The 27,914-nt window shown below is 45.9% G+C and overlaps 1 protein-coding gene across 1 annotated transcript; it reads left to right on the forward strand.

The window, feature by feature from the left end:
* The first annotated feature begins 498 nt into the window (after positions 1-498).
* tnfrsf21 (tumor necrosis factor receptor superfamily, member 21) lies at positions 499-27,870 on the forward strand. Its single transcript, XM_029254894.1, has 6 exons — positions 499-909; positions 5,709-6,363; positions 11,772-12,272; positions 19,416-19,678; positions 25,756-25,969; positions 26,766-27,870. The coding sequence occupies exons 1-6, from the start codon at positions 841-843 to the stop codon at positions 26,993-26,995; spliced, it is 1,932 nt and encodes a 643-aa protein (XP_029110727.1). The 5' UTR covers positions 499-840; the 3' UTR covers positions 26,996-27,870.
* Positions 27,871-27,914: the final 44 nt, after the last annotated feature.

A 27,914-nucleotide genomic window follows, 5' to 3' on the forward strand; every position in this document is an offset into this window, starting at 1 on the left:
TTCTTCCTGGAAAAAAGCTCCTGTTGGAAGTCAGTGACATCTGTTGGTACAGGTGTATATCTATCTATCTATCTATCTATCTATCTATCCGTTTCTGATTTTTTCCTATGTATATTTGTATACACACATACAATATATGCTTTTTTTGTCTATCTGTCATAGATTTTTTTGTCTGTGTATGTAAGCATGTATGTATCCATGTATCTATTTCTTTGTATCTTTCTAATTGTTTCTGTCTGTTTTTTTTTTTTTGTCTGTGTACGTATGTATGTATTTTTCTATCTGATTGTTTCTGATTTCCCTGTTTTTTTGTCTATGTATGTCTGTATGTATCTGCTTACCTGCCTACCTGTCAGTATAGCTCTTTGTTTGTCATCGTCTGACTTCCTGTCTGTCAATCTATGCATCTGCCTCTCATGTCCTGCGTCTGTGTGTGTGTGTGTGTGTGTGTGTGTGCGTGTGTATCTCGCGCTGGGTGTTTCCCTGTCTGCCCGTCGCTCTCCCTCTGCCGCGGCCCCACCCACCCGACTGCGCAGCTCTGCAGGCGGATCAACCTGCGCGAAGCGGAGCGGGAGCCGCGCTCTTCGGCGGAGCATCGCGATGGGAGTCGGAGCTCTCGCCCCAGAGGAGCCCCGCAGCGCTCATCATCGTCCCCATCATCAGCAGAGAGCTGCGGCATCTTCTCTCCCCGCTCACCCCTGTAACCAGCACTGTGACTGTGTCAACCAGCAGCCGTCCAGTGAACCAGTGGGATGATGAGGACGTCCTGCGGATGCTGGGAGAAGAAGATGCGCCTCCAGCTCTGATCCCAAGGCTTTGGGATTTTCTCTTGTCTGGGAGATGTTTGTGAGAGTGACAGTGACAGTGACAGTGACAATGACAGCCTCCTCTCTTCACGCGTTTCTCGCGGTAAGTCCCGCGCCTCCTGTTTGATCTCCCCTTGTCTTGTTATGAACCATCTGCGCTTTTCAATTTCGGCCCTTTATGGGCGATTTAAAGGGGCCGCGCCTGTTTTCGGCGCTCCGTTTCGTGCGACCATCACCTGCCGCAGATGGAGAAACGTTGCTGCAGCATCTGTCGCCTCATTCAGTCTTGTGTGTCACTTCGCATCCACGTGTGACACTTCGTGTATTTTACGTGTTAATCTGGAATATCTGGAAGGGATGGGCTGAGAACAATGGAATATTCCCACAGCATGCGCCCAATGAAGTGATACAGTATCATTACACTGTCACAATGTCCCCTGCTATAAATGATCCCACAATTAAGACATTTCATGGCTGTGTTGTGCGTAAAACCCACTTGATTGTGAACCAGGGACACCGGCGTGAGCCAACGGATGAGGCAGCAATGCAGATAGACGAGGCTGTCCGGGCTCTTGCTAGATCTTTCCTTATGCAGTGTGTATCTCATTGTCTTTGGCAAACACCACTCCTTTTTTTTGCAGACACATGTGACATGGCCTGTGTGATCCACACTGGTGTCCCATGATGAGTTTGACCACTTTTCAGGGTGTTTGGCTAACCAAATTAACTGTGGCATCAAAAGTGACAAAGACAGTGTTGTTGTGATGGCTTGCGAGGAAGGGGAGGGGGTGGTGCTTATTGTTTCTTATTAAGATTCCTGTTTCATCTATGGCTACGTATGGAGGCGTGTGAATTTTCGGATAATGAAAAATTACTGGATGAACAGGGGAAATTTCTAGCTGTAGTTGCAGTGAGATGTCAGTATGGTTATACACAGAGATTGCCAATATGATCAATATAAAATATCCCTGAAGGGCTCTGGGAACCACAGCTGTAAAGGTCTGTTCCTCATCTCAAAGCTCCACAGTGAAAATGCTTTGAGCCTCTTCTCGTTGTCACGAAATGTCGGCACTGGTTGGTCTCCTCAGTTATGATCCAAGTGTGGTGACAGTGACATTGTATGGGGTTAGGATGATCAGAGTACATTACTGAGAAGACACACACACACACACTCACACACTTCTAGCATGGTGGTTTCTATCAACCCCACGGTTAGTTTCTTCGCTGCCAGATCTGCTCTTTGACATTTACGGGGAAGAAATTCTGCCTGGTCCCTTTCCAGGACATGTCTGCAGAGCATTGTGGGGGATAAATGAAGCATGACTGCCCCTAAACAGATGGGCTCAGAGCTTGTCTGTTTCCGCTGCACGTTGGTTGGTGTAACAAATCGCAACAGGTGCCTTGTGGAGTTCATCTGACAGAGGGCACGTCACAAAGCACGGTCCTCCTCGACGTGTCTCTTGTGCTGAAATCTATATTAAAGAGACGCGTATCAACTCTTTACTGATAAGCGTTGCCCTCGGGGAGGGGGGGGGGGTTCATGTGTTATTTCTCACTTTTTTTAGCTTAGCTCAGAAGCAGTCTTATCTCAAAAAAACTTGTTTGCCCACAAAATAGGGCCGGCACACAAATACACAGCAATGCAAACACATTATCACCCAAGAAGGTAAAATATTAAAAAACAACAGCCATAAAAACTGCAAATAAGTGCTATTATCGTTAGTGTCCGTTAAGAAGATACGGCAGAAGTTGAATTTTCAGTGAGTTATGCCACGTGTAACACACATCCGTGGTGCCGTGGGAAGCGTGTTTTCTGACCCAGACACTTCCAGGAAACCACGTGTTTTAATACAGCGGCCCCACAGAGGGGTCCATATGATAAAAGTTCCGAAAAACGGTTTTGTGGTCGAGCGGAGTCCTGTCGAGTGGGATGGGTGGCAGTTGGGAACGGGCGTGGTGCTTTTGGCACTGGCTTGTTTTTCCATGTGTTTATTGTCAGTTACTCTGTGTCCTGTAGACCCTTCGTCAGATTAACATGCTCACCCTGCATCTCCGGTGACATCTGTCATCATGTTTGGTTTAAAAACTTAGCTTTATTGTTATTACCAACATCCCCCCAAGAAGAAAAAGGAACAGTGCGGAATCTTTAATTGGTCAAATTAAAATATCCTGCAGCACATAGAGTATAAATTATGCCATATGAATCACCAGGTGAACAACACATTTTGGGTCATTCCTGCTTTGTTCTTTACATGACCACCCCCAGGTTTACCCCTTGGATCATCTCTGCCAGCAACTGATTTACATACATTCACATTACTTTGGGGGGGTGCAGTGGTGCAGTGGGTTGGACCGGGTCCTGCTCTCTGGTGGGTCTGGGGTTCGAGTCCCGCTGGGGGTGCCTTGCGACGGACTGGCGTCCCGTCCTGGGTGTGTCCCTTCCGCCCTGTGTTGCCGGGTTAGGCTTCGGCTCCCTGTGACCCCATCTGGGACTTGCGGTTCAGACAAAGAATGTGTACATTACTTCATTAAGTTGATGCTTTTCTCCAAAGTGACTTACAGCAATAAGCTACTTGCAATTATTTACCCATTTATACAGATGGGTAATTTTTACTGGAACAATTTAGGGTAACTACCTTGCTCAAGGGTACTACAGCTGGAGGTGAGACTTTGCACCTGCAACCTTTGGGTCCAAAAGCAGCAGCTCCAATCATTGCACTACCAGCTGCCCCCTACTGATGCTGATACTTAACATAGTGAAGCTGTGCAGGTTTCCTTACCTTAAGCAAGAAGAACACATGATCATGCTGCAGGAACAGCACCCTCCACAGGAACTCTAGGTCACTACACCACTTGCCATCACACACACACATTTTTGGAACTGCTCATCCCATACAGGGTCACAGGGAACCAGAGCCTACCCGGCAACACAGGGCATAAGGCCAGAGGGGGAGGGGACACACCCAGGATGGGACACCAGTCCATCACAAGGCACCCTAAGCAGGACTCGAACCCTAGACCCATTGAAGAGGAGAACCTGGTCCAACCCACTGCACCACTGTGCCACTGCACCCCCTGATCACTTACCGTCACTCTTTTGGATTTTATCTTTGATTGTGGGACTTAACATTTGTGCCTCTTTTTCCTCCGGGATATGCACAGTCACAGAAACATGTAGAAAAATCACAGAATGATGCTTTATGTCAAAAATAAAGGTGAATTCAGATAATTTCTTTATAGTTGCTACATTTTTTAAAAAAATTCTTGACTTTTTGTGTAATGCTGAACTCGAGGTGTGATGCAGTGCATGGAAAGAAAAACTTCAATAAAGGCGGAGGATTGAACCAGGTAGTGTTGTGGTTAGAGCTGTTGCTTTGCACTCGGAAGACTCCCGTTCAAGTACAAATACCACCTCCTCCTCTAATACCCACAAGAAAGGTACTTGCCCTAAATTTATACAGTAAAAACTACAAAGCTGTATAAACAGGCCACACAGCTTAATATTATAAGTCGCTCTGGAGAAAATTGTCAGTGAAATAAATCTAAATGTATACATTATTAACCTTCTCAGAAGTTGTCTATGATTGTCCAAATTTGCCAAGACTTATTGTTTAGCCTTAACCCCCATCAGTCCCCCTGATGCTTTCACCTATAAACTGTCAGTCTGAAGTCATTACATTATATATCTGTAGTTTTATTCGATGTTATAGCTTAACTTTGCATTTTTTAAGCTATCAGTGTAGAGTTTCAGTTCCTGGCTTGTGATGCTGCATCTTCTATGAGAAAAAGGAGGTCGTATGGGAAAGTGCAGCTTTGGCTATTTGTTTTTTTGCGCTCGCAAAGGGTCGACCCCGTTTTTCGCTGAATGGGGCCTCCCCCCGCAGCTGCCCCGCAGGGAGCGAGGCCGGAACTCCGAGCCAAGGCATCGGCAAAGGATCTGGTCCTCAAAACTGGGACTATCCCATTTGGAATGCAGGGAGCGCTGGGGCTGGCTTCCCATTTGGACCAGATTGCTCAGCAGTCTCGGTGAGCCGTGCGAGCCGTCGAAAGTGCTTCATCAGCTTTTCCTCCGCTCGCTTTCTACCTAAGGGCGCCTTGTTCATGGTGGAAAACCGATGATGCATCTATTTCTTCTTGCTGTGCACTTAGCAGGCTAAAGCTCCCAACGTCCAGTTTTTGGAGCCGAGTTGGGCCGCGGCCAAAGATCGAACGAAATGCAGGGATTTCCACTGGACATGCGGGCTCCTCATAAGGAGCGTATTTGGTCCATTTCTGTTTTAGCAAAACGAGAGAGAAGGCAGCGTACGAATGCGGAGGACAGTCTTATCTGGCCACGGAATGCGGTCGAGCTGTAACCATACCAGAATAAGGCCTCCTTTTAACACTGGTCGCTGAAAGTTGAACCAACGGTCATGCCTGTCATCGAAGTAGGATTAAGGATATTTAGAGTTGTCCTAGTTTCAGATTTTTAATAATAAACCTTGACTATTGATCATTTTATTTAAGAATCTGCTGATTGAAATTCCTTGGCCTCTGGAATATCTCTCTAATATTCAGACATGTGTTTTCCAGCTCTCCTTTGGAAGCAATAACCGTTTCCGTGGTGATGTCACCGCTGGATACGGCGGGTCCGCGGGGTCTAACCGGGCTTTTCCAGTAACGCCGCGAGTATTTAATGAAACACACTTCAGCAACTTCCTGTCAGTATTCCCCGAAACGGCTCTGTATGAATCACGTTCCTCTAGGAAGGTCTTTCTTTCGCCGGACAAATATTGCACGTGACTCACGAGTTGAGGGAAGCCGAGATGAAGCAGATTTGTGAGGTGCTGTTTCTCTTTTCTTTGGTCTCGCCAAGACAGCTGAACAATGCTGTTGCTGTTGTTGCTTTTTTCCCACTATTAGCTGCTGCTCACCCACCTGGGTGACATCTCTGCCCAGGCCCTGGGTCCCAGCTCTGCCACGGACGCCCTGTCTGCGCGCCACTACCAGCACACAGACCCCGGCACGGGAGCGGTGCTACTGTGCGACAAGTGTCCCGCGGGCACCTACGTGTCCAAGCACTGCACGGAGAGCGCCGTGCGGGAGTGCGAGAGTTGTCCGGAGGGCACGTTCACGCGTGGGGAGAACGGCGTCCAGCAGTGCCACCGCTGCCGGAAGCCATGTCAGCCGCCCCTCGTCGAGAAGTCGCCCTGCACCGGCGCCTCGGACCGCGCGTGCGTGTGCCCGCCCGGGACGTTCGCTAACGGAGCCACGTGTCGGTCGCACACTGCATGCGGCAAGGGCTGGGGCGTGCGCAAGAAGGGCAGCGAGGCCGAGGATGTCAAGTGCAAGCCTTGCCCGACGGGCACTTTCTCGGACGTGTCCTCCAGCGTGCTCAAATGCAGGACTCACACAAACTGCACGGCCCTCGGCCTGCCCACCCTCGCCGAGGGCACCAGGGAGTCGGACGGCACGTGTGGCCCCCCGAGCGCGAACGCCTTGGCCCTGATGTCGGCCCCTCTCTCGCCGGCGCAGCCGATAACCCTCGGGGCGGCCTCGGAGATCGTGGTACACAAAGGTAACGATCGAGGGTCGCGGGGTCAGACGTGGCGACTGTCAGTATGGGTATAATCCTGCATTACGTGTCCTTAGAAACAAGCTTTGACAGCCGGCGCTCGCTCTCTCCGTTCAGCAGTTACACGGCCTGTCTGCTGTCGCCGGAGCGCTTGTGTTCCGCCGAAACGCCTCCGCTCGGCACAAACTCTCACGATGCACGATGTTCAGGAGTTCGTGATCTCAGCTAAACAGAGACCTGCTTTCATCATTGTTCACTAGCTTTAGGAACAGCACTTGGTCACAGAGGAAGAACACACACACACACACACATTTTCAGAACCGCTTGTCCCTTACGGGGTCACGGGGAACCGGAGCCTACCCGGTAACACAGGGCGTAAGGCCAGAGGGGGAGGGGACACACCCAGGACGGGACGCCAGTCCATCGCAAGGCACCCCAAGCGGGACTCGAACCCCAGACTCACTAGAGAGCAGGACTGCGGTCCAACCCACTGCGCCACCGCACCCCTAGAGGAAGAACATTTATTTTATTAATGTAGCTAATGCTTTTCTCCAAAGTAACTAACAACATTAAGCTTCTTACAATTATGTACCCCTTTATACAGTAGGGTAATTTTTACTGGAACAGTTCTAGAGTAAGAACTTTGTTCAAGGTGGGAATTGAACCTGCAACATGGGGATCCAAAGGCAGCATTTCTAACCACTACAGTAGCAGCTGTCCCTGCGGTGGAAAATTGCAAATATGTTCACGTATTGTTCAAGGGCAAGGGCTCAAGGTCGAAAGACTACACTGTTTTACAGGTGTGATCATGTAGCACTATTTAATAAATTCCTGAAGAGCGTCCAGACATTCCAGAAGTCCTTTGATTGACCATACAGATGAAATGTTAATTTTTCAGGAGGATGAAAATTAAGCACTTCAGTCATCCACATATTTACACAAGGAACCTTGCTTGTGGACCATGGCACTGATATACATTTACCAGCCAGGTGTGGTTTTTGTATCCCATTGTACCTCAAAGAAACATTCGATGAAGATTATTTATTTGTTGCACCATTTTCTTGATTTTAAAGCTAAGGTTCTTTTACTCTGGGCCAGTTATGCGGACTGGAAGGTGTTTGTGGGTTATTTAAACAAATATTTGCACAATAAGCAGCTGGACCACAGACCACAGCCAGCTCAAGAGCTACAAGTGAAAGAATAAAAATTTTATATTCTTTGGCAACATAAAAATTTAATTAAATCCAATTGGTCTGTTTATGTGATATAGACACCGCAGGTGTTGTAGTGGGTAGAGCTACCACCTTTGGACATGAAAGATATAGGTTTGAATCCCACATCCTGCAGTGGTATCCTTGAGCAAGGTACTTTCCCTAAAATTACTGCAGTAAAAATTACCCAGCTGTACACACATCGTCTGAAACTACTCGTCCCGAGGGGGGCCGCGGCAAACCGGAGCCTAACCCGTCACAAGGCACCCGAAGCAGGACTCGAACCCCAGACCCACCAGAGAGCAAGCACAGGCCACACCTGCTATGTCCCCCTTACCTAGCTGTATGAATGAGTAAATCACTGTAAGCAACTTTAGAGAAAAGCATCAGCTAAGAAAATGTAATTTGAATCAATTGGTCATTTATGCTGATAAGAATTAACAGAGAATATCTTCACCATCCAGATGACAGTTTTAATTAACTTTCCTCTTTTATTCATTAAATTAATATTAAAAGTTGAGAACTTCATGAAGAAGATTTTAACACAAACTTTATTTTAGTGACTACAAAGCAGGACTGGTTCAAGTGGACTATCGAACAAAGGGAAAACGTGTATGAATTTGCGTTCATTCAGTTAAAATTGGTTTATTATGGACAACAGAAACAGAAACTTCATTTGTGAGTCAGTGGTTTGTGGAGAAGATTTATTCACACATGTTGTCCTTTAAGTTGGATAATTAACAAAAATAGATTACAGTCCTGAAACTACAACACAGAACTGGATGAGTTGGGTCTTTGTCTCCCTTTTGCTTCTCTGCCAGCTCTTATGTAAGAGTTAATGTATCATTGCCGCCATTATGAATATTTGATGGGGAAAAGCCTCCTCGAATTTGGGGCCAAACACCTGTATTCCTGGGTGCCCAAAGGAAACCGTTTCAGCTGCAAATGCTGCAGCCAGCAGATATCCAAGTCTATCTGTAACAGGAGTTTTTCGCTGCAAAGTTTCCCCGATAAATTTCCATGTGCCTCACCGGGAGGGTGTGGGTTCCAACCCCCACCGTGCCACATTAGCCATCTGTATTGAGGAAGCTCAGGGAAAACAAACCGGCTCTTGTTCCCCCAGGTGGGTGCAATGGCTGGGGTCTCTGCGGTCAGCTGGGCACATCCAGGGCTGCACGTGGTACAGGGTGGTGTAGCGTTCCCCGCCACATGTACTACATCACTCGACGAACACCATACCCAGAGGGCAGCTTACAGTGTGCACGTCGGAGGAGGGCTAGCCTGTGTTGACTTCTCTGAGTTGCTGCGTGTATCGTATTTTGAAGAAGGTACATAAGAACTGGGTAACTGGGCATTATTAAATTGGGAGGAGAAAGCTATGGAAATGACAAAAGTTTACAGCTAACTTTATATATAAGAGAGGGTCTCAATTAGGTAATTTACCACAGTCATTTCAAAGTCAAAAGTCGAAGTCAAAGTGGCTTTATTGTAATTTCAACCATATACAGTGAAACGAAACAACGTTCCTCCGGGACCACGGTGCCGCATAAAATATCATATACATAATATTTATTACGACAATGCTGATATCGTGCTGATACAATATCCATGCAGGTATTAGTGCAAAACGCAGACTTTGGAGTGGACGTAACTCAACGTGACACTAAAAAGTCAAGCGCTGCTCCTCTTAGCGCGATTACGCACAGTTGAGGCCGGATTAGATGTGCGCTGCGTAAGTGAATGGGATCTGCGCCCACCTGCTACGTGTGACCTGGCATTAATCTGTGTGTTTGCCAGACATATGGCAGGAGCTGAGAAAACATGTTCCGTGCAAATGTGTTCGGAATGAGTCCTGTACCTCAGCCCTAAGGATCGGTTTAGTTTTCTTGCCAACACATTTTTTTTATCAGTTTGTTGTTATACCTTTTGGGTACGTCGACGCCACCCGCAGCAAGAGCAATACTAACGTAGCGTCGCCACTTTTTTTCTGCCTGAGTGCGTTACCCGGTGTGTAAAACATTGCAGCTTATTCATTTTTTACACTTTTTTCTATTTGCTAAGCCATAACCTGGTTTGTTTTGGGAATGCTCATATATTTTGTACATCCTATAAAGTTGTCTTTTTGTTCTTTCAGTATCCCTTTGTCCTAAATTGGTTCACTTTAGTGCACTTTTATAAAGTGATTTTTTTAACAAGGCATGTTATAAAAACACCAGTGGGGCTCCAAAGCTGGAGCACACAATCTGCAGGCAAGACGAGGCCTTTGTTTAGCCAGTTAGCTATCAGTTTAGCCAAAGGTCAAGCTAATTAGCTAACGTGCTTACATTTTCTTTGACTTTGCGATTCGCTGCACGCGAGCTCCTGGCATCCCTTGAACTTCCTTCTCACATTCTCCTTCCTCCACGCTGGGTACCCACGTCGCTCCAGGCTGGCGGAGGAGCCCCAGCTGTGCGTTCGGCAAGCCGCTCGCGCCGCGCACGTGCTTTTTGCGTCGACTGACCCCGCCGTTGCGGATGGACCGATGCCTGTTATTGTTACGTGAGCAGCATTTGCATGAAATCACACTGTTTGCACCACAGTTTGCTGACATTTACTCATTTAGATGACACTTTTCTCCAAAGCAACTTACAATGTTGAGGTATTTACAGGTATTTAGCCATTTATACAGCTGGGTAATTTTACTGGAGCAACTCAGGGTAGGTACCTTGCTCAAGGATACTACAGCCAGAGGTGGGGATCAAACTTATACCCTTGGGGTACAAGGCAGCAACTCTAACCACTACACTACCAGCTGTCATTAATTGGTATTTGGCAGGACACATTTACATTTATTTATTGAACAGACACTTTTCTCCAAAGCAACTTCCAATGAACTCTATGTAGTGTTATGAGCCCACACACCTTATTCACCACGGTGACTTACACTGCTAGATACACTACTTACGCTGGGTCACTCATCCATACATCAGTGGAACACACACTCTCTCTCTCTGTCACTCACACACTATGGGGGAACCTAAACAGCATCTCTTTGGACTGTGGGAGTAAGCTCATGCAGACACGGGGAGAACATGCAAACTCCACACAGACTGAGCAGGAATCGAATCCACGTCCTCTCGCGCCGCCCAGGCGCTATGAGACAGCAGCGCTACTCGCTGTGCCACCGTGCCGATAGAAATGCATTCTTTCCATATATATGAATAACGTCAAAACTAATCATCTCCCTGAAACAGAAATGCCACTGGGATTTCAGTTGAGGCTAACGGCTGTGCTCGTGCTCCACTGGACCAGTGCTGTCCTTAAACTGGTCAATGACATCACTGGTGGTTATCTTAGTCTGCAGGACCAAAGGGCGCTGGGTGTGCAGGGTGAACATTTCTGGCCAACTTGTGAGCTTTCCAGCACGTCCCAGTGGAATAGTGCTGCTTGCAAAAAACATGTTGTCGTATTAAACTTTAATATTTATTATTATTTAATAAAGTTAGTTTACCGTAATTTGTTCCTGAAGGTCTACTTGTAAAGGGAATTCTCATAAAAAGTCCTGTTTGCTAGCTCTAATTTATATTAAATAACGCTTTCCTGAGCCAGAAACGGTTCACCCTTTTAAAAAAAAAAAACCTGTAAAATTCCTGCCATGTATTTTAAACATGAAAAAAATTTAACTGATAACCAAAATAGGCTCTGGGCTACCATGACCCTGCATTAGCTCAAACGATATTTATGATGGATGGATGGATGGATGGATGGATGGATATAAAGGTATTTTTTATCCAGCTGCATCCAAAGTTCATTGTTCCTTTGAGTTTTGCACTTTGTGGCTTTGCATGTGCTAAATGTTTGATAACTTGTAATGTGTTCAGAACTTATAGAAGAGGGAAGACAGTCAATTCTGAGTTTGAGTACATGGAGCATCTTCAGAATATACAGTATGTGCATCGTTTTCCCATGGTCCTGAACCAGAAATGAGGGAGTGAGGAGTGAGTGCCCCCCCAACGTCGCGTGTCAGATTATCGAGGCAGACCACAGCTGGTGCGTGAGAGGCCATCTTTACTTAGCACACGGCAGACAGCTTGCTAGTGGATTAAAGTGTTAGAATTTCACCCTTCTGCTCTGTTGTCTGGGATAAGCCCATATTTGACTGAATTTAAGTTGCTCCCTTTCTCCCTCCCATTCTGTGTGTGTGTGTGTGGGGTGGTCTAGGTCTAGGTACCATCAACGTTACAACAGATGCTGTGCACTGGGACCCACCACCACCCAGTAGTAGAAAAGCGCCACTGGACAACACAGTCACAGAAGTGGCAGTTGAAACGGAAGCCTACAACCTGGGGGTTCCACCCACCGAGGCTTCTCGTAACCAGCAGGGCTCCTCCCAGGACCAGCGAGGCCACCAGCCGGCCACAAAGCGCGCAATGGACTCCCGGGTACCCAGCATCGGTTCCTGGCCCATCCGTCGGGGGTCTCCTCGGCCCGGCAGCGCTCACAGTCACTTTGACATCAACGAGCACCTTCCCTGGATGGTGGTCCTGCTCCTGCTGCTCACGCTGATCACGGTGGTGGTGTGTAGCATGAAGCGGAGCTCACGAGCACTCAAGAAAGGCCCTCCCCAGGACCCCAGCAGCATTATGGAGAAAGCCATCCAGAAGAAACCTGCCAGTCCTGCCCAGGTGAAGGAGAAGTGGATCTACCACTCCAACGGTCAGGGTGAGTGAGGACATCACACAATGAAGTGGGTAATTGAGGGTCTGATTACATGTTGCACGTGGACAATACTAACAATGAGAGAAATTCGTCATTCGGCGATTCGTAATCGGATGAAATTCACAAATCGATAGCAGAAACTTTGGTTTGTCGTCAGGAATTTCTATGACAGCGCTGCGCCGAGGTGCCCTTTGTTCCAGAGCCAAACCGCGGTGCAACGTGTCATTTGTTTGGCCTTTCCTTCTGTCGTGGCGTGTATTTGATCAAGCGCACTTGCTTTCCTGAACTTTCCGTCCGAACGAGGGTGAGCCCAGCGCTGCGCGAGAGTTGTCATTTGAGAGCTGCGCAGCCTGTGAGCCGAGCGCTCGGAGCGGAGAACTAGATCAAAGCCGTTCTGCACCGCGGAGCAATATTACAGCGCGGTACAGCCGGTGGGCTTCACAAATGAGGACGCGATCCGGCTGTGTGTCCGCAGTCTAGCCACCCAGCCTCGAGGCGTTCTCGTGGCCTTTGTCTCTGCTTGTGTGTGTGTGTGTGTGTGAGATTGTGTATGGGGGCTGTTGAAGAGTGGCACAGCCTTTATAAAGCGTTTGTGAGCCTATTGTCATGGGAAGTGGAACGGACAGGCTGCTAGGTTACTGTGGTGAAACTCTAGTACCGCAGTGCTGAATGTGTCTTAGTAAACCCCCCCCCCCCCCCCCGTTAGTAAACCCCCCAACCCCCACCCCTCCTCGGGGAAACCCGGCTGCTCAGAGACCTAACCTGGTGCAGTTTTAACCGGATCATTCCAGTTCTGCATTTCGAGAGCCCCTCCAGTTTATCATGGCACAGACACATGAAAGTAAAAAGGGAGGGATTCCGTCGGGGTTTGGCTGATAATCACATTATTCTTCGCTCCCGGGACGACCGATATTAAACTAAAATACTCCCGGCGTAATGTGGTACAGAAACAACGTCAACAGGTGTGCGGGAAATGTGTTTATTCTTCCGATTATTGTGTTGTTAGAGCACCGTTCCCAGCCTTCCCAGCCTTCCCAACCTGAGCCGTAAACAGGCTAAGTTATCATCGATGTTAATCACTTCAAAATGACTAAATTCTCATCAAACTGGTGGGGTCCCTTGCTGGAATTTGCATTTTCAGGCACTATATTCCCATGGTCATTACTACTGATCTTTCACGACTTAGCAAACGCTTTTATGTAAACAGACAGATTGCGCTTTCTTCCATCTGGTGCGATTTAAACAATCAGGTGTACAACAGCAGGACCTCGCAGTTTCTTTAGGGTTTGGAATAAGCAGTTCCTTAACCGCTGCTTTGGGACTCAAATGTCACATGTGCTGCTTTTTTGGACTTAAGTGAGAAAGAAATATTTTTTCACAACTTGCTTGTTGATGAGTAGGCTAGTGATGACAGCATGATGTCATGATGTGGCGAGATGATTAATAATTCACCGTATTAGTCTGATTAATAAATGACCACAGTGAAATTTCTGGGAAGACGTGAAGATGCAGTACTTTGTTTCACAAGCACCAGTTTAAAGGGGCAGTTTTATTTTAAAATGTATGCTTAGAAACAACACATTTCTTTATCGATTTATACTTTTTTAATTGACAAAACTGAATTAAGAAATTAGTTTTATCTACATTTAATAATTTTACTGTTGTTTTTCTTCAATGCAACTTAGAATATTAAGCTACCTCAAATTGCTGAGCTATTTGTATAAGTGGGTAATTTTACTGAAGCAATTTAGGGTAAGTACCTTGCTCAAGGGTACTACAGCTAGAATCTGAACAAACTACAACCTTTGGGTTCAAAACCAGGAGCTCTAATCACTGCACTACCAGCTGCCCCGCATCTAATGTGTCTCAGTATGACTCTCGTTGTTTACAGCCTACCATTTCAGCAGCTACATGCTTTCTCAAGGGTTCAGTTGTAGTAAACTGGCATTAGAAATGAACCAGAGTCTATGATTAAACAAACAGAACTGACATCTCAGTAAAAAATAGTAGCAGTTAAATGAGAAAAATTCTAAAGAGTATCCGTCATTCTCGTAAACTAGAATTAAATTTTTTTTAGCAATTTCTGTTCCAATGAAAGTAAATGCAAATAAAAAGTTGTAAGTGGAAATACGTGCAGACTAAAAAACTTTTAGTGAAGAACGCAGTGGAGTTTACAGTGAAGATTGTCACCGGTTCCTGGGTGAGCTATCACCATCCTATTCATTTGCTTATTAATGAAAGGGCAATGGTGGGTTCAGCCAAAGGGTGCAAGGCTATGAAGGAGCTGGACATGTGATATGCTGTTAATGTGATAAGGTTACCGTTGACCAGGGAAGGGGACCAAATGTTGGGTCTCTCTGAAAGACATTTAAACCCACCAGTGCTTCAGTGAGAATTTCAAACTGAATTAGAGGATGAACGTCCATCCGTTCCACCCATTATCCCATCCACAGCATTGTCCGGTGCAGTATTGCGGTGACAGGAGCCTATCGCTGAAGCACGGGGCTTGAGACAGGGTACACCTTAGAGAGGCCCTCCATCCAAAATTTGCGAATGAAAGCATAAGTGCAAAATATGTACAAGAAGCCACTTAGAAGATGGACATCTCCTTCGCAAAGTGATTTTATCATCGCAGGAGTATTTTCAGTGCTGTCGGTTGAGCAGCCAGACTTGGTTCAACTGGTTTGACATGAGCTGTTACCGAGAAGCAATGGGTGTAAGGCAGTGTGTGTTTCTACTGGACACTGGCGCAAGGTAGGTGAGGGTGGCACAGAGGCAGAATGGAAGGCAGAATCCTTCACTGGGCAACACCCCAAGAAGTTTGTAGCAAAGGAAGTGGAAACCCCCATTCCATCTTCATCCTCCGGCTTCAGAAGTTCAAATGCAACCAAGATGAAGCTCCACAGAACATCAGGACAGCAATTTGCATCTCCTGAAGGCACTCTGTAGGAGTTACTTTTGGGGATAGTACATGGAGATGCAGATGGATTTGCAAGAAGGTCAACCTGAACAGTTGAGTCTCACAAAGTTCAAACACCGTTTTTGACCAGGTGTCTTAACACACACCAGCACATCAACAACATGTTTCTGTAAGAAGAGTCCAGATATAACACCAGTAAAACTAAGCCAGACATCCAGTGGTTGTGGAGAAGCCCTTAAACAGACAGCTAGATGAGAGGCTACCCACTCATCGAAGGTACGGTTCTCTGGACCCCTCCAATGCTGGGACACACCGGGAATTTCTCAACCCTTTCCAGCTCCTCCGACCTTTTTACTATGTTGTTTACCTTGTTTCCACTGAAAGGGAATTTAACTGTTTTCAGACTTCAAAGGACAAAGTGCGTTTACTGCATGCCTTTCTGCAGGGATTACAGTCTCAGTATTTTATTTTGACGGGGCATATAAAGCACATAACCCTGTGCAGGTAGAGTTTAGCCACTTATTTACCCTCCACAGGCACAAAACAAAATATTTCCCTAATTAATTCAGTGTGTTTAATTGGCTAAGCCAGGGGCATTTATGTCCATTTAATAGAGCAGTTAAAGCAAGGGTAATAAAGAGTGGCCATGGGAAACGTATATAAATGAGGAGGAGACCCATTACAAATAAGAAATTCTTTCATACGGGGCCAGGAAGCACCTAGAAGGACAAACAGAATGTACATAACCGAGATCAAAAGCGTCGGGAAAAACCCTCCCTGCTCTGCTGTTTGTAATTCCCGTGGATTTACTCCAGAGATGCCGGCCTCTAAAAACATTTTGTTCTATTTTCAGTATTGGGGGGGTTCCAGATTTTTGGAGATTTATTTATTTATTTCTGCAGGACGCCACAGGCTCACTCTAAAGCTTCATCAGCTCCGTCAGCTTCTTCTGGAAGGAAGTCGCTGGTGATCGGACACTGTGTCCAGCCTGTGGAACAGTCCTGGGAATCCCTAGAGCTGATATACAGTATAGTAATAATAGTAGTAATAATAATAATAACTGTAAAAGTAATGATAATAATAATAACTGTATAGTAAATACACACACACACACACACACACATACTGTCACGTCCACACCCGCATCATCGACAGCACCTGACACAAATCAAACACGGGACACCAATCAGCACACATATCCTTAAAAGACCCCCCCTGCTCCCATTTACTTGCAGAATCTTACTGAGACAACCGTCCTCCTGTGCCATGTCCTGCTCTCCCTCATCCCTTGCTTCCTGTATCCGTTCTCCGGCTTTCGACCCTTCGCATTGTCCCCTGACCACAACCATGGATTTTCGCTCTCACTCTGACCGTTAATCGACCGACTCTTTGCCTGTCCCTGACAATGAGAACTCGCCTGACCCCTTAGTTCCTGACAAGCGATCCTGCACTTGGGTCCAGCTGTCCCATCGTCCTTGGTTCCGCCCTTCACTCTCACACACACACACTCACACACACGCACACACACATTGTCTGAAACCGCATGTACAGCATAGTAATATCTCAATTCTCTTCAATTCAGTTTATTTTCTGCAGAGCCTTCTCCCCACCAGAGTGACATTGAGCACTGAACCCACTTGCTGTAAATGATCCAGAATTACAGTCATAACAGATATAGTAAACAATACAGTAAGACCGCCGGCTGCAGAGTAGAGGAAAATGGAAAAAAAAAAAAATTCCAATCTACAAAGGAAAGCAGAAAAATAAACATCTGCATCTGGGGATCCAAGTACTGTACTAGTGGCTGCTCAGCTCTCCTGGGCGTGGTAATGTGTCACTAATAATTAGTAGTAATTTACTACAGTACTTTCCTCTATTGCTCTGCCCCAGCATGTACATGTTAATGGTTGAAGCTCTTGTAGTAAAGTAGGTGGACCTGGGTTTGAATCCTCATTCTCAGTGTAGTACCATTGGTCATTATACTTTCCCTGAATTGATACAGTAAAAACACCCAGCTGTTTAAGTGGGTAAATCAGTGTAAGCAGCTTAATGTACAAATCTCACATTGTAAATCTCTTTGGAGAAAGGCCTCAGATTAATGAAGAAATGACCCAGAAGAGCTTTTCTGCCCTTTTGGGATTTCCAGATTTCCCTGCATGGAAGGGTCAGTGTGCTCCAGCGGCTTTCCAGTGCAGCATCCTGCCACTCCTCCGCACATCCCGAACGACCGAGTCCGCCACGCATTCATCTAGTGAACACACTGCAGTATGAAATGCTGAGCGTGACTGTTGCTGGGTGGACTTGTCGAGTCATTTCCCCTCATACGCATCCATAAGCATCAAAATGCATCACGAGATCTAGTCAAAGTCAAAGTATTTAGGTCAGCGAATGATGTGAAACCGCGGGGGGATGTTTTTCCTTCTCGTTTGGCAGGGATGGGTTGAAGGGTTTAGAATCGCAAGGGAAGAGTCCCAGGCAGGCTGCCGAGAGAGACAGATGGGCGCTTTAGGGCCCCTGAGCGACATAGAGGGCTCCTGGGGGACTTCCTCACTGTCTCTAGCTACACATCCTGGACCAGGAGAGACAAGTTGGCATAAAGTCTCGCACCAGAACCACAAAGCAGTCTCGCAGCTGTGCGCTTGTCATGAACATCTCTAGGCACTAGAAAGCTCTTAATTTCGACACTACTGACACAGTACCCATACGTTGGAAACATATCAGATGTGCAAAACAATTAAATTTGACGTTACCATTCTGATTTTCTTTGTGCTTAAGGCAAAAATGAGTGACACAGACACTGCGCATCATCCGGCTTACGCTGCCCAACTAAACGTAAAATATTTCTTTTTATATAAGGCAGTTGAGAACAAATGTTGGAAGCTGGTTGTATATGGAGTGTGTATGTGGTATGTATGTGGTGCATATGGAATATGCATGGGGTGTGTATGTGGTGTGTATGGGATGTATACGGGGTGTGTATGAGGTGTGTATGGGATGTGTATGTGGTGTATGTGCTATGTATGTGGATTGAAATGGTTTTTAAATGGTTGAAATATCCCATACACAACTCATACACAACCTATACACACCCCATGGTGTGTATAGGTTGTGTATGAGTTGTGCATGGGATATGTATGGGGTGTGTATGGGATGTAAGGCCCAGAAGATTGTTTAGAGACCAGAATGACCCAGTAACCTACATTTGTTTATTTACCATTAGTATTAGCATACTTTTATTCACTATGTTTATCCACAATACGTAGCCAAACCCTGTACGAGACATAAAAAATCCACAGTTAAAAAATTTAAATCATTCCAAGGAATTCAGCTCCAGTGCAATTCTGTATTTTGTATGTGTTCAGTGATTGGTATGTGCGTATGGCATAAATAAGTAGGATAAACAAGATAATTTTAGGCCTTTCACATGAACATTCGCGTTTCACTGTGAGATGCAGTACTGATTTGACAATGGAAAAAGGCCAGGGATGCTGTGCCATAACAGCACAGAATTCTGGGACCATCCCTGTACCCTTGTCCAATGCAAAGGGGCTCAAGACAGAGTCTGAGTCACAGATCCAAACCAGGAATCCAGAATCATCTCAAAATATTTCTATTTATTTATCTATTGTATGGATGAGTGACCCAGCGTAAGTAGTGTATCTAGCAGTGTAAGTCACCTTGCTGAATAAGGTGTGTGGGCTCATAACACTACATAGAGTTCATTGGAAGTCACTTTTGAGCACAGCATCTGCTGAATGAAGTAATGTAAACGCATTTGGTGTTTTAATGACAGTAGTGATGATCATTTAATATGCTTTGCATAAACTAACTTTATTTGGGATTTTGGAAGTGTACAGATACTGCCTGTTGTTTTAACTCTGTTTTTCTTTGTGTGTTAGAATTTTGTTGTTTTTTTGTTATTTGTTTTTGTGAATGTTTTTTTTTGAAGTGTACTTTAAAAAAAAAAAAAAATATCAAAAGTTTTAAAAGTTTCAGGAAGAAAATCCATTTAAAAACCATTTCAGAATATGTTTCTTTTCTTTAGAAACTAATCTGGTGTTAGACATGGACAGCAAAACGAAGCTGAGCTTCGATAATGCCGCGATGATGATTTTAGAATGATGAATTTTGAGGCTGCTGGAGGTGACGGTCATGGATGATCTAGTGTAAAGGAAAAGTGATTTGGAAGAATTTGCACACATCCCAAATTCTCTTCTTCCCACCAGGTGTGGACATCCTGAAACTGGTGTCCTCCCAGATCGGCAGCCAGTGGGTGGACATATACCGGTCCCTGGCCAATGCCACGGAGCGCGAGGTGGCCGCCTTCTCCAGCGGCTATTCGGCCGACTGCGACCGAGCTTATGCTGCTCTGCAACACTGGACGGTGCGTGACGCAGACGCCAACCTGGCCAAGCTCATCAATGCCCTGCACCGGGAGCGGCGCATCGATGTGGTCGAGAAGATCCGTTGCGTCATGGACAATCCTCAGGTGGGTGGGTGAAGGGGAGCCATTCCTTCTTCTACCTGGGCATGGCCTGTAGACACAGATATAGGATATGAAAGCAGTGTTTGTCTCATACCACCATGTTGCTGTTTCACATCCTTCAAGTAGCTGCCTATAGAATTGACCTTCAAATAGCAAATACGTAGATAATCAAAGCAGATGGTGTTAGACTCATTATGGAGTTGTCAGGAGATCAGGAGAGAAATGGCTCTGAAAGAGATGGGTTTGAGGCCCTTCTTGAATGTGGGAGGGATTCAGCATCATGCAAATCACGGAGCACTTCTGCCATGTGGAAACACAGCACACCTAAGTGACATGATCAACAGCCATGGGACATGCAGGAGAAGTAGGGAATTTCTGTTCCACTGACCACCTGCCAGTGATGGAGGGGGCTATTATATCTCAGTGTTTTTGCCCCTCCGAGGATATGTTACAAAGCAACAGTGATGAACAGATAAGGCCCCCAAGGCCTGCACAGTCACTTACTTGTCAGCACCGCATAATAATTTCTTTATAACTTAGGCGTAACCGTAGACTTCCTTAATTGATGGTTGTAGAGATACCTGGATGCCAGGTAATGGATCCCTAGGAGAAATCTGCCAGGGAACAAGGAGTGCTGCAGGCGATCTCTGGGAACAGCTTGTCTCCTCCTCAGCTTGTTTTTCGAGTTCTTTTTAGATATTTCTCCCAAGTGCCCACTCTTACAGTAGCGTCTCTACATCGTATCCTCATTAACAGTGAAATAACACCACAAGAACCATGTGAATTGTAGCTGTATTGCTGGTCCACAGCACAATGATCAGTCAAGAGGTAAAATAAGGGCTGCTGAATGGGGTGTTGGGCACATCAAAGCTAGTAGCCAGAAAACATTAAGAAAAACATGTTTAGGCCACAGGGGAGATGAAGAGTTCATTACGGTAATTCTGCTGGAAATCCCATTACTGAGCGTGACTAACATTATTTTTCGTGGAGCTTAGTCACCCGGTTTTGCACAGTGCAATAGAAGCAGTAAGCTCGAAAGTTATTTTTAGTAACAGCTACCATACATAATTCAGTGATGGGGTGAGGGGAGGCTTCCCATCATCCCTTGCTGGGTAACGTATTTCTTGTTCATTTAAATATGTTTAAGAAGTGTTTTACTGTGTTGTGTTATTGTTTGCTATAGTGATGATGACGGTGTTACTGGGGGGGTTATTATTTACACCTGTCTGCAATATTTGGTTGCCCACCCTTGGTATGCGTACTGTTGCCTTCCATGTTATTTTGGTGGAGGTGTCTCCTGTGTTAGTCTGCTGCAGATAAATAAAATAAATCATGGTGCAAACCGATGAGATAAGTGGTCACTCATCACAACATAAATATATGAATTTATCCATGCTTCACTGGGATTATTAAATGGCCGGATGGGCTCTTGATATGATATATTCTGCATAGATTTTGAGTAGCTGGCAAAATGTTGGAATGTCTGGTAGCCCAAAAGATTTATTTACTACTCTTTATGGAGAGATGTAAGGACATCTAGTGCACCCTTGTGTGCGTAGTGGGGGAATGGAGTGTGTCCTATGTTTCCCGACCTACCGCATGTCCCACTAGTGCTGTCACCGAGTTGGCCGCCGTCCTTTCAGATGCAGTTCCAACTGACCGAGGACGCAAGCGATGCTCTGTGCCATGCACTTTCGCTACTAAACAGGCTCCCGTGGGAGTGGACGCTTGAGTCACTTTGTGCTCGGTGGGGGTAGGGGGTGCATCCTCGCACATTCTCCTGCTTTTTGCTGAAGTTTTTGGTTTAACTTATCTCTTCCGGAAAGGGGGGGGGGGGGGGGTGCAGTGGGTTTGGCCGGGGCCTGTTCTGTGGTGGGTCTGGGGTTCAAGCCCTGCTTGGGGTACCTTGCAACGGACTGGTGTGTCACCTCCCCATCCAGCCCTGTGCCCTGTGTTGCCGCATTAGGCTCCGGCTTACCACAACCCCACTTGGGACAAGTGGTTGTAGACATTGTGTGTGTGTGTGTGTGTCTGTGTGTGTGTGTGTGTGTGTGTGTGTCTCTGTCTCTGCATGTAGAGACAGGATTCACAGAAACACGGTACACAGAGATAGGGTCCACTGTTGACTGAGAATGTACATTAAAAGTACTTTTCTGTAGGTTCTTTCCAGGTGGCTTTTGTTTTTTAAGTCATTTTATACATACATCAGGTTTTACATCAGGAGTTTTTGTTGAAATCCTGAGTTTTACATCAGGATTTTTGTTAATGAAATACAATATCCCAGTTTTGGTGCCACAGCAAGGGGCCTCCTGAGAGGTAAACCAGTAACTTTTTTGCTGCAGTTCTTATTCTCTAACATATCCTGTCTTTGTGTTTTTATCGTATGAATAATGTATATGTAAATTAGAGCAGAAATATTCATATCCACTCTTAGTTTTTCTTTACCCCACTGCTGTAGTAAATATTGACAGATGATACTGGTACTGACACTTATGTGTTTTTTTTTTTTTTTTTTGCTTGGAACTGTTTTTTAAAGCAGAGGGTCTTAGTAAATAGTCCATGACCGTCACGTCCACGCCCACAACTCAATTAACAACACCTGACTCTGGTCCAGCACCTGACTAACTGCTCACCCTTTAAAAGACCCTCCTCAGCTCCCATACCTTTGCGGAATCTTGTCAGAGACAACCGCCCTCCTTGTGACGTCCAGTGCACACTCAACACTTGTCCTTCGTTCTCGTCTTCTGGTTTCCGTCCCTACGCTTTGTTTCCCGACTACGTCCATGGATCTTCGTTCAAACGCCGACCGCCAACCAACCGACCTTTCGCTTCGTCCCCTGACCTCGTCCATGGATCCTCGCTCTGACTCCGACCGCCGATCGACCGACCATTCGCCTGTCACCGACTTCGAGAACTTGCCTTATCTCCTGAATCCAGACAAACGACTCCGCACTTGGGTCCTGCCGTCCCGGTTCTCTTGGCCCCGCATGACAATGACAAAATAAAAAGATATTTTAAAAATTAAGTAGCACTTTTTATGAAGAACAGTCTAGTTAAAATGTTCTTAGATCCAAGCATTTTTCAATCTTTTCATTTATTTTTAATAGCACTTCTTTAAAATTTCTGTCTGTAGCAAAGCAAACATAACATGTGATACATTCCTGTATGTGGAAGTAAATACCAGTTTCAATGAACTGTCACTCAGAGGACAGTTTTTAGATCTTAAACAATAGCTTTCATTTATTTTAGCTATTTCTAAGATTTCTACAGAACCTAACCTGTAAACAAATCAATGGACATCTGGGTCTTCATGTTAAATGATCAAATAAATAAATAAATAAAATATGATTTTATTGTGATGTGGGGTGCGGTGGCGCAGTGGGTTGGGCCGCAGTCCTGCTGTCCGGTGGGTCTGGGGTTCGAGTCCCGCTTGGGGTACCTTGCGACGGACTGGCGTCCCGTCCTGGGTGTGTCCCCTCCCCCTCCGGCCTTACGCCCTGTGTTGCCGGGTAGGCTCCGGTTCCCCGTGACCCCGTATGGGACAAGCGGTTCTGAGAATGTGTGTGTGTGTGTGTGTGTGTGTGTGATTTTATTGATTGTGACTGAGTGATAAAAGTGACCTTGGAGTTACGTACAGTTATGAGAATGATAGATTCCAGTCTATAACTGTGGAGTTTTATACGTTGCGCAGTCAGTTACTGCTGACTTTCCTCCAATGTCCAGGTAACGTGGGTGTTCATATGATGTTACCTGGTATGTGGAGAATATATGTTTGTTCCTCATCGCCAGGACTCAGCAGATCGCCCTGGTCAGAAGAGTTTCTGGTCATTGGGACTGTTGGAGCTCTTTGGCTTTTCTGCTGAATGGGGACCTGTGTCTCAGAGACTCTGTCCTTGTGTGCTTCACAATCGACTCTCTTTCTTCCGCTGGCTCAGCTGAAATGTCGAACGGCGGTGCAGTTGCTGGAGCATCAACTGACCGAAAGCCGCTTGGCGGCTGACACCTTAAGACACATTCCTTCATACATTCAGGCATTTTCCCCCTGCTGAATAGGGCTCAGTGGCGATGCGGGCCTCCTGAAAGGTTCGAGATTTCTTTTTCCTTTTTCTACTGACTGCCTGTTATTTTCTGTGTTTGCTTCCGGCTCGCGTTCCCTTGGACACCGCTCAGGACAGAAGGTGGCTTTGTTGCTGCTTTTTTGATTTGTGCCTTAAAGTTTCCCAACTGAATTTTGCTGTTAACTGGAAAACTTGTCTTGTTACATGGATGCAGATCAACTTCGTTACAGTAGTAGAATAACATCCATAATATTGTTTTCTAAAAGTTTGATTTGAGGCAGTAGGTGATGTAGTGATTATTGCTGTTCTCTTTCTCTCATGGAACCCAATTTTCAGTCCCCGCTCCTTTTACCCTTGATCAAGGTACTTTCGCTGAATACATACAGTAAAAACTGCTGTTCATTCTACTGATCATTGTAAGTAGCTGTAAAGAAAGAGGTCAGTTAAATTTAATAATAATAATAATAATAATAATAATAATAATACAGCATACCCACTAAAAAGTGAAATGGTTCACAGCACTGATGTTAATATATGAAAACAATGCTGTTTTTTAAAACTGCCATTATTGACGAAAGCCCCCTGGCTTTGACCGACGTGTTGCTTCGATTTCTTGGTTGGCTTTGATTTGAGGTTCCCAGACAAGTCCCATGTTGGGAAAGCCAGGGGCGCTGTGTCAGAACTGGGCTGAGCCCCCCCTGCACACCCCAGCTGTTGTCTGGCATTTCTGTGTCACACAGCTAGAGCTCTAGGTGTTCTTTTCCCCACCGGTGGGACGACGGGTCTCCCCCATGAGCTCATGCTCCCAGTGAGTCACTGTTTATTCGTTGGAGTTGATTCGCCACAAAGCCTTTGGATTTTGTGACTAATTCTCCAAGAATGCCATGTTTGTAACCTGCAGCAGTGCTGACCTCTGACCTTGGGTGCTACGTCAAAATCCTGGTCATCAGTGAAGTCACCCGTCATTCCTTGTCCAAAAAATTAGTCACTCAGATCCACTAAAGTTCATCTCCTTAAGCAAACAAACTCTTCTGTATAGGTTCTGGAACAGGGAAGGACAAAATACAGGCATCCATCATTTCAACTAGCAAATTCCACCTGGACTATTGCATCTCTTTCCTGTCTGATGTTCAGACCTCCACCTTCAAGTCTCTTCAGGTGATCTAGAATGTGGCAGCATTAGTTGTGTTTGACCTGCCAAAGCGTTCCCATGTATCTTCCCTCATCATCCCTCTCATTTGGATGATCTACGGATATGTGCCTTGCTACCTACAGGATCTAATGAATTCCTACATCTCAGCAAGGACCCTGCACTCCTCTGCCTCTGGCCACTTAGTGGTCCAATGCGAAAGGGCTCCAAAACTGGAGGTTCTCAGTTCTCATTCCAATGCAGTGGAATGAGCTCCCTGTCTTACTCAGAACTGCTGCATCCTTCTCAAAATTCAAGAAGGGTTTCAAAACTGCCCCATTTCTCTCCTGGTCTCCTAACTGGTTCATAAACTTCCATCATACCATCTGTTATGATCACCTTTGTATTTCCCATTAGTTATATATGCAGCTATTTGTATAATGTGTGTCGACAAGATGGTGGTATTAGAGCAACTGACATAGTTCCAGAATCACATGTCTGTATCTGCATCTCTCCATCTGTCGTTGAAATGCACTTTTGTTTACTCTGTGTTGTACATCCCTTGCGTCTGCTAAATGAATATTGCGTATCGTATATTGAAATAATGTAAATGACACTGAATAGGCTACAAAGAGAAGTCAGTTGTGTTTTTTAACTGAGCATAATATTCCGAGGTAATAAGTGATGTGAGTGGGCAGTAATTGTTCTCTTGCTGTGGACATGTGATGTCAAGCTGGGGCTGTGGGTGGTCCGGGGCACCGTGCGGGCGGTCCCGACATCGCCTGGCGCACAAGAAGGGCCCTGTACTCCGAGACAAGTGGGGACAAACGCTGCGTCATTGTTCTCCAGAGCTGACGCTGTCTTACCCCCCGCCTCCCATCCTTGTTCCGCAGTTCGACCTGAACCAGCTGATGACCCCCCCAGACATGACGCAATGCCTCAGCCCTACCCACAAGGCCCCAGAATGCCCCGTCGTAGCGGTGGAGCAGTCCCCGGTGGACAGGAGCAAGGGGTTCTTTGGTGATGAGTCTGAGCCGCTACTGCGCTGTGACTCCACCTCCAGCAAGGACTCCGCCCTCAGCAGGACGGGCTCTTTCATTACCAAAGGTGAACAACCCCACCCTCCCAAAAACAACGTGTGAGCAGACCACGCGAGTGGTTGCTAGGGTTCATTAGGGTTAGAGTCGAATTCAACTCGATGACAGTTAGTCTGCAGTAAAGCTGAGGGATCATTGTTCTGAAAGTCACTTTGCTCAGGTGGGGTGGGTGGAGCTTTGGAGTAGAGAGTGACACCAAGTCAGCATTAGCAAATTTATTCTATGGGACAGGAACCAACCTACAAATGTTACCCGTACCTCTAAAAACCTACAAATGTTACCTGTGTCATTTTACACAAGGAAATGTTGTTCTCTCATATTTTGAAGTCAGGTTAGGGGCCAGCGTGTGGTGGCGTGGTTAGAGTTATCACCTTGTAATCAGAAAGTCCTAGGTTTGAATCTCACCTCCTTTTCCGGAACCCTTGATCAAGGTACTTACTCTGAATTGAAACAGTGAAAGGTACCCTGCTGTATACATGGGTAAATCATTGTAAGTAACGGCGTACAAATTTAACTTTGCAAGTCACTTTGGACAAAGGTGATAAATAATGGTTAATAATAAGTCATGAAGTTGTTTAATGTTTAATGTATGAACTGGAGCTGGAGACGGTGCTCTCTTCATTCCTGATCTACAGCAGTGAGGTCTGTCATGGTTTGTGTTGGTCTCCCTCTGCTGGATGAGTAGGTCCATCACTCACTCAGCTAAGGTTAATGAAGTGCAGAAATACCATAGTATGTGAATATTTTCCAGCTATGCATGTAGGGACTGTTTCTTTTAGCCGTTTCCTTACCCTTTCGGCCCTCAGAGAAGAAGGACACGGTGCTGCGGCAGGTACGGTTGGACCCCTGCGACTTGCAGCCCATCTTTGACGACATGCTGCACATCTTGAACCCGGAGGAGCTGCACGTGATCGAGGAGATCCCCATGGCTGAGGACAAGCTGGACCGGCTCTTTGAGATCGCTGGCGTTAAGAGTCAAGAGGCAAGCCAGACTCTGCTGGACTCAGTCTACGGCCACCTGCCGGACCTCCTATAGTCAAAGGATCTCATGGGCTGATTCCAGACCACTGGACCCTCACACAGGGGTAGAAAAAAAGGGACATCTTGGGACACTAGTCCCACCACTGCACATTGCACCGTTGCTTGCACCCAGGCCAATATAGTATCGGAAGTGCATCCTCTTTTATTGCTCAGCTTTGACTTGCTGTATTCAAAATGGATACAGTCCCTGTAACACAAACACACACTTGCAATGTCTCAGAGTGATCATAGGCTGTGTAACATAGTTTAAGCACTAATTTTTCTAATAAAAATCTATATTAAACTTGCACCGTTTTGACAAAATGTGCTCCACTTGCCTGCATTTCTTTTAGGTGCTCTTTACTAACAGTTTTCTATTAATTATTACTCTTCTTATTATTACTACATTGGGTTGTTGTCCATGTAGCTTTTTCATGGTTTTCCAGCATCAGTGTTTTTAGAGAATTTTCTTTGGCATTGAGAAGTACCCATGCGCTTGGTATGCGATAATCATATGTAACATGAGATTGCATTCTACATATTTCTACTTGAATTTTTTTTCCATCTGACTTTCGGGAAGCGTCATTAACCAAAAGCACGAAGAAGACAGGAGCGTATACATGCAAAAACAAAACAAAGACAATTTTCCTGCAGGCTTCGGTGTGCGAAAGTGCGAGTGCAGGTCGGACCCGGGCCTCGCTCCGCCTGTCATATCGAGCCCCTTTGGTGCTACACGCGAAACACACGGAGTGTGGCTGTGGACTCTGACACGTCCGACTGCTGTTCTCACTGTGACCTATGACTGAAAAACTCACTCCGGAGAGAACGTAAAGCTCACTTTGAACCATGTACTCTGGTTGATGTTTTAATACTTATCACTTGTAACCAATACGTTTGCTATTACTGTACCATCGTAGAAAATCCAATTAAAGTTC

This window comes from Scleropages formosus, chromosome 1, assembly GCF_900964775.1.
Source record: "Scleropages formosus chromosome 1, fSclFor1.1, whole genome shotgun sequence".
In the NCBI taxonomy this organism is placed as follows: Eukaryota; Metazoa; Chordata; class Actinopteri; order Osteoglossiformes; family Osteoglossidae; genus Scleropages; species Scleropages formosus.

Bases quoted from the DNA above. Each gene is read 5' to 3' on its own strand.
- tnfrsf21 (XM_029254894.1), top strand. From the start codon at position 841: ATGTTTGTGAGAGTGACAGTGACAGTGACAGTGACAATGACAGCCTCC. The intron at 910-5,708 runs GTAAGTCCCGCG...TCCCACTATTAG, and splicing joins CTCTTCACGCGTTTCTCGCG to CTGCTGCTCACCCACCTGGG. The intron at 6,364-11,771 runs GTAACGATCGAG...GGGGTGGTCTAG, and splicing joins GGAGATCGTGGTACACAAAG to GTCTAGGTACCATCAACGTT.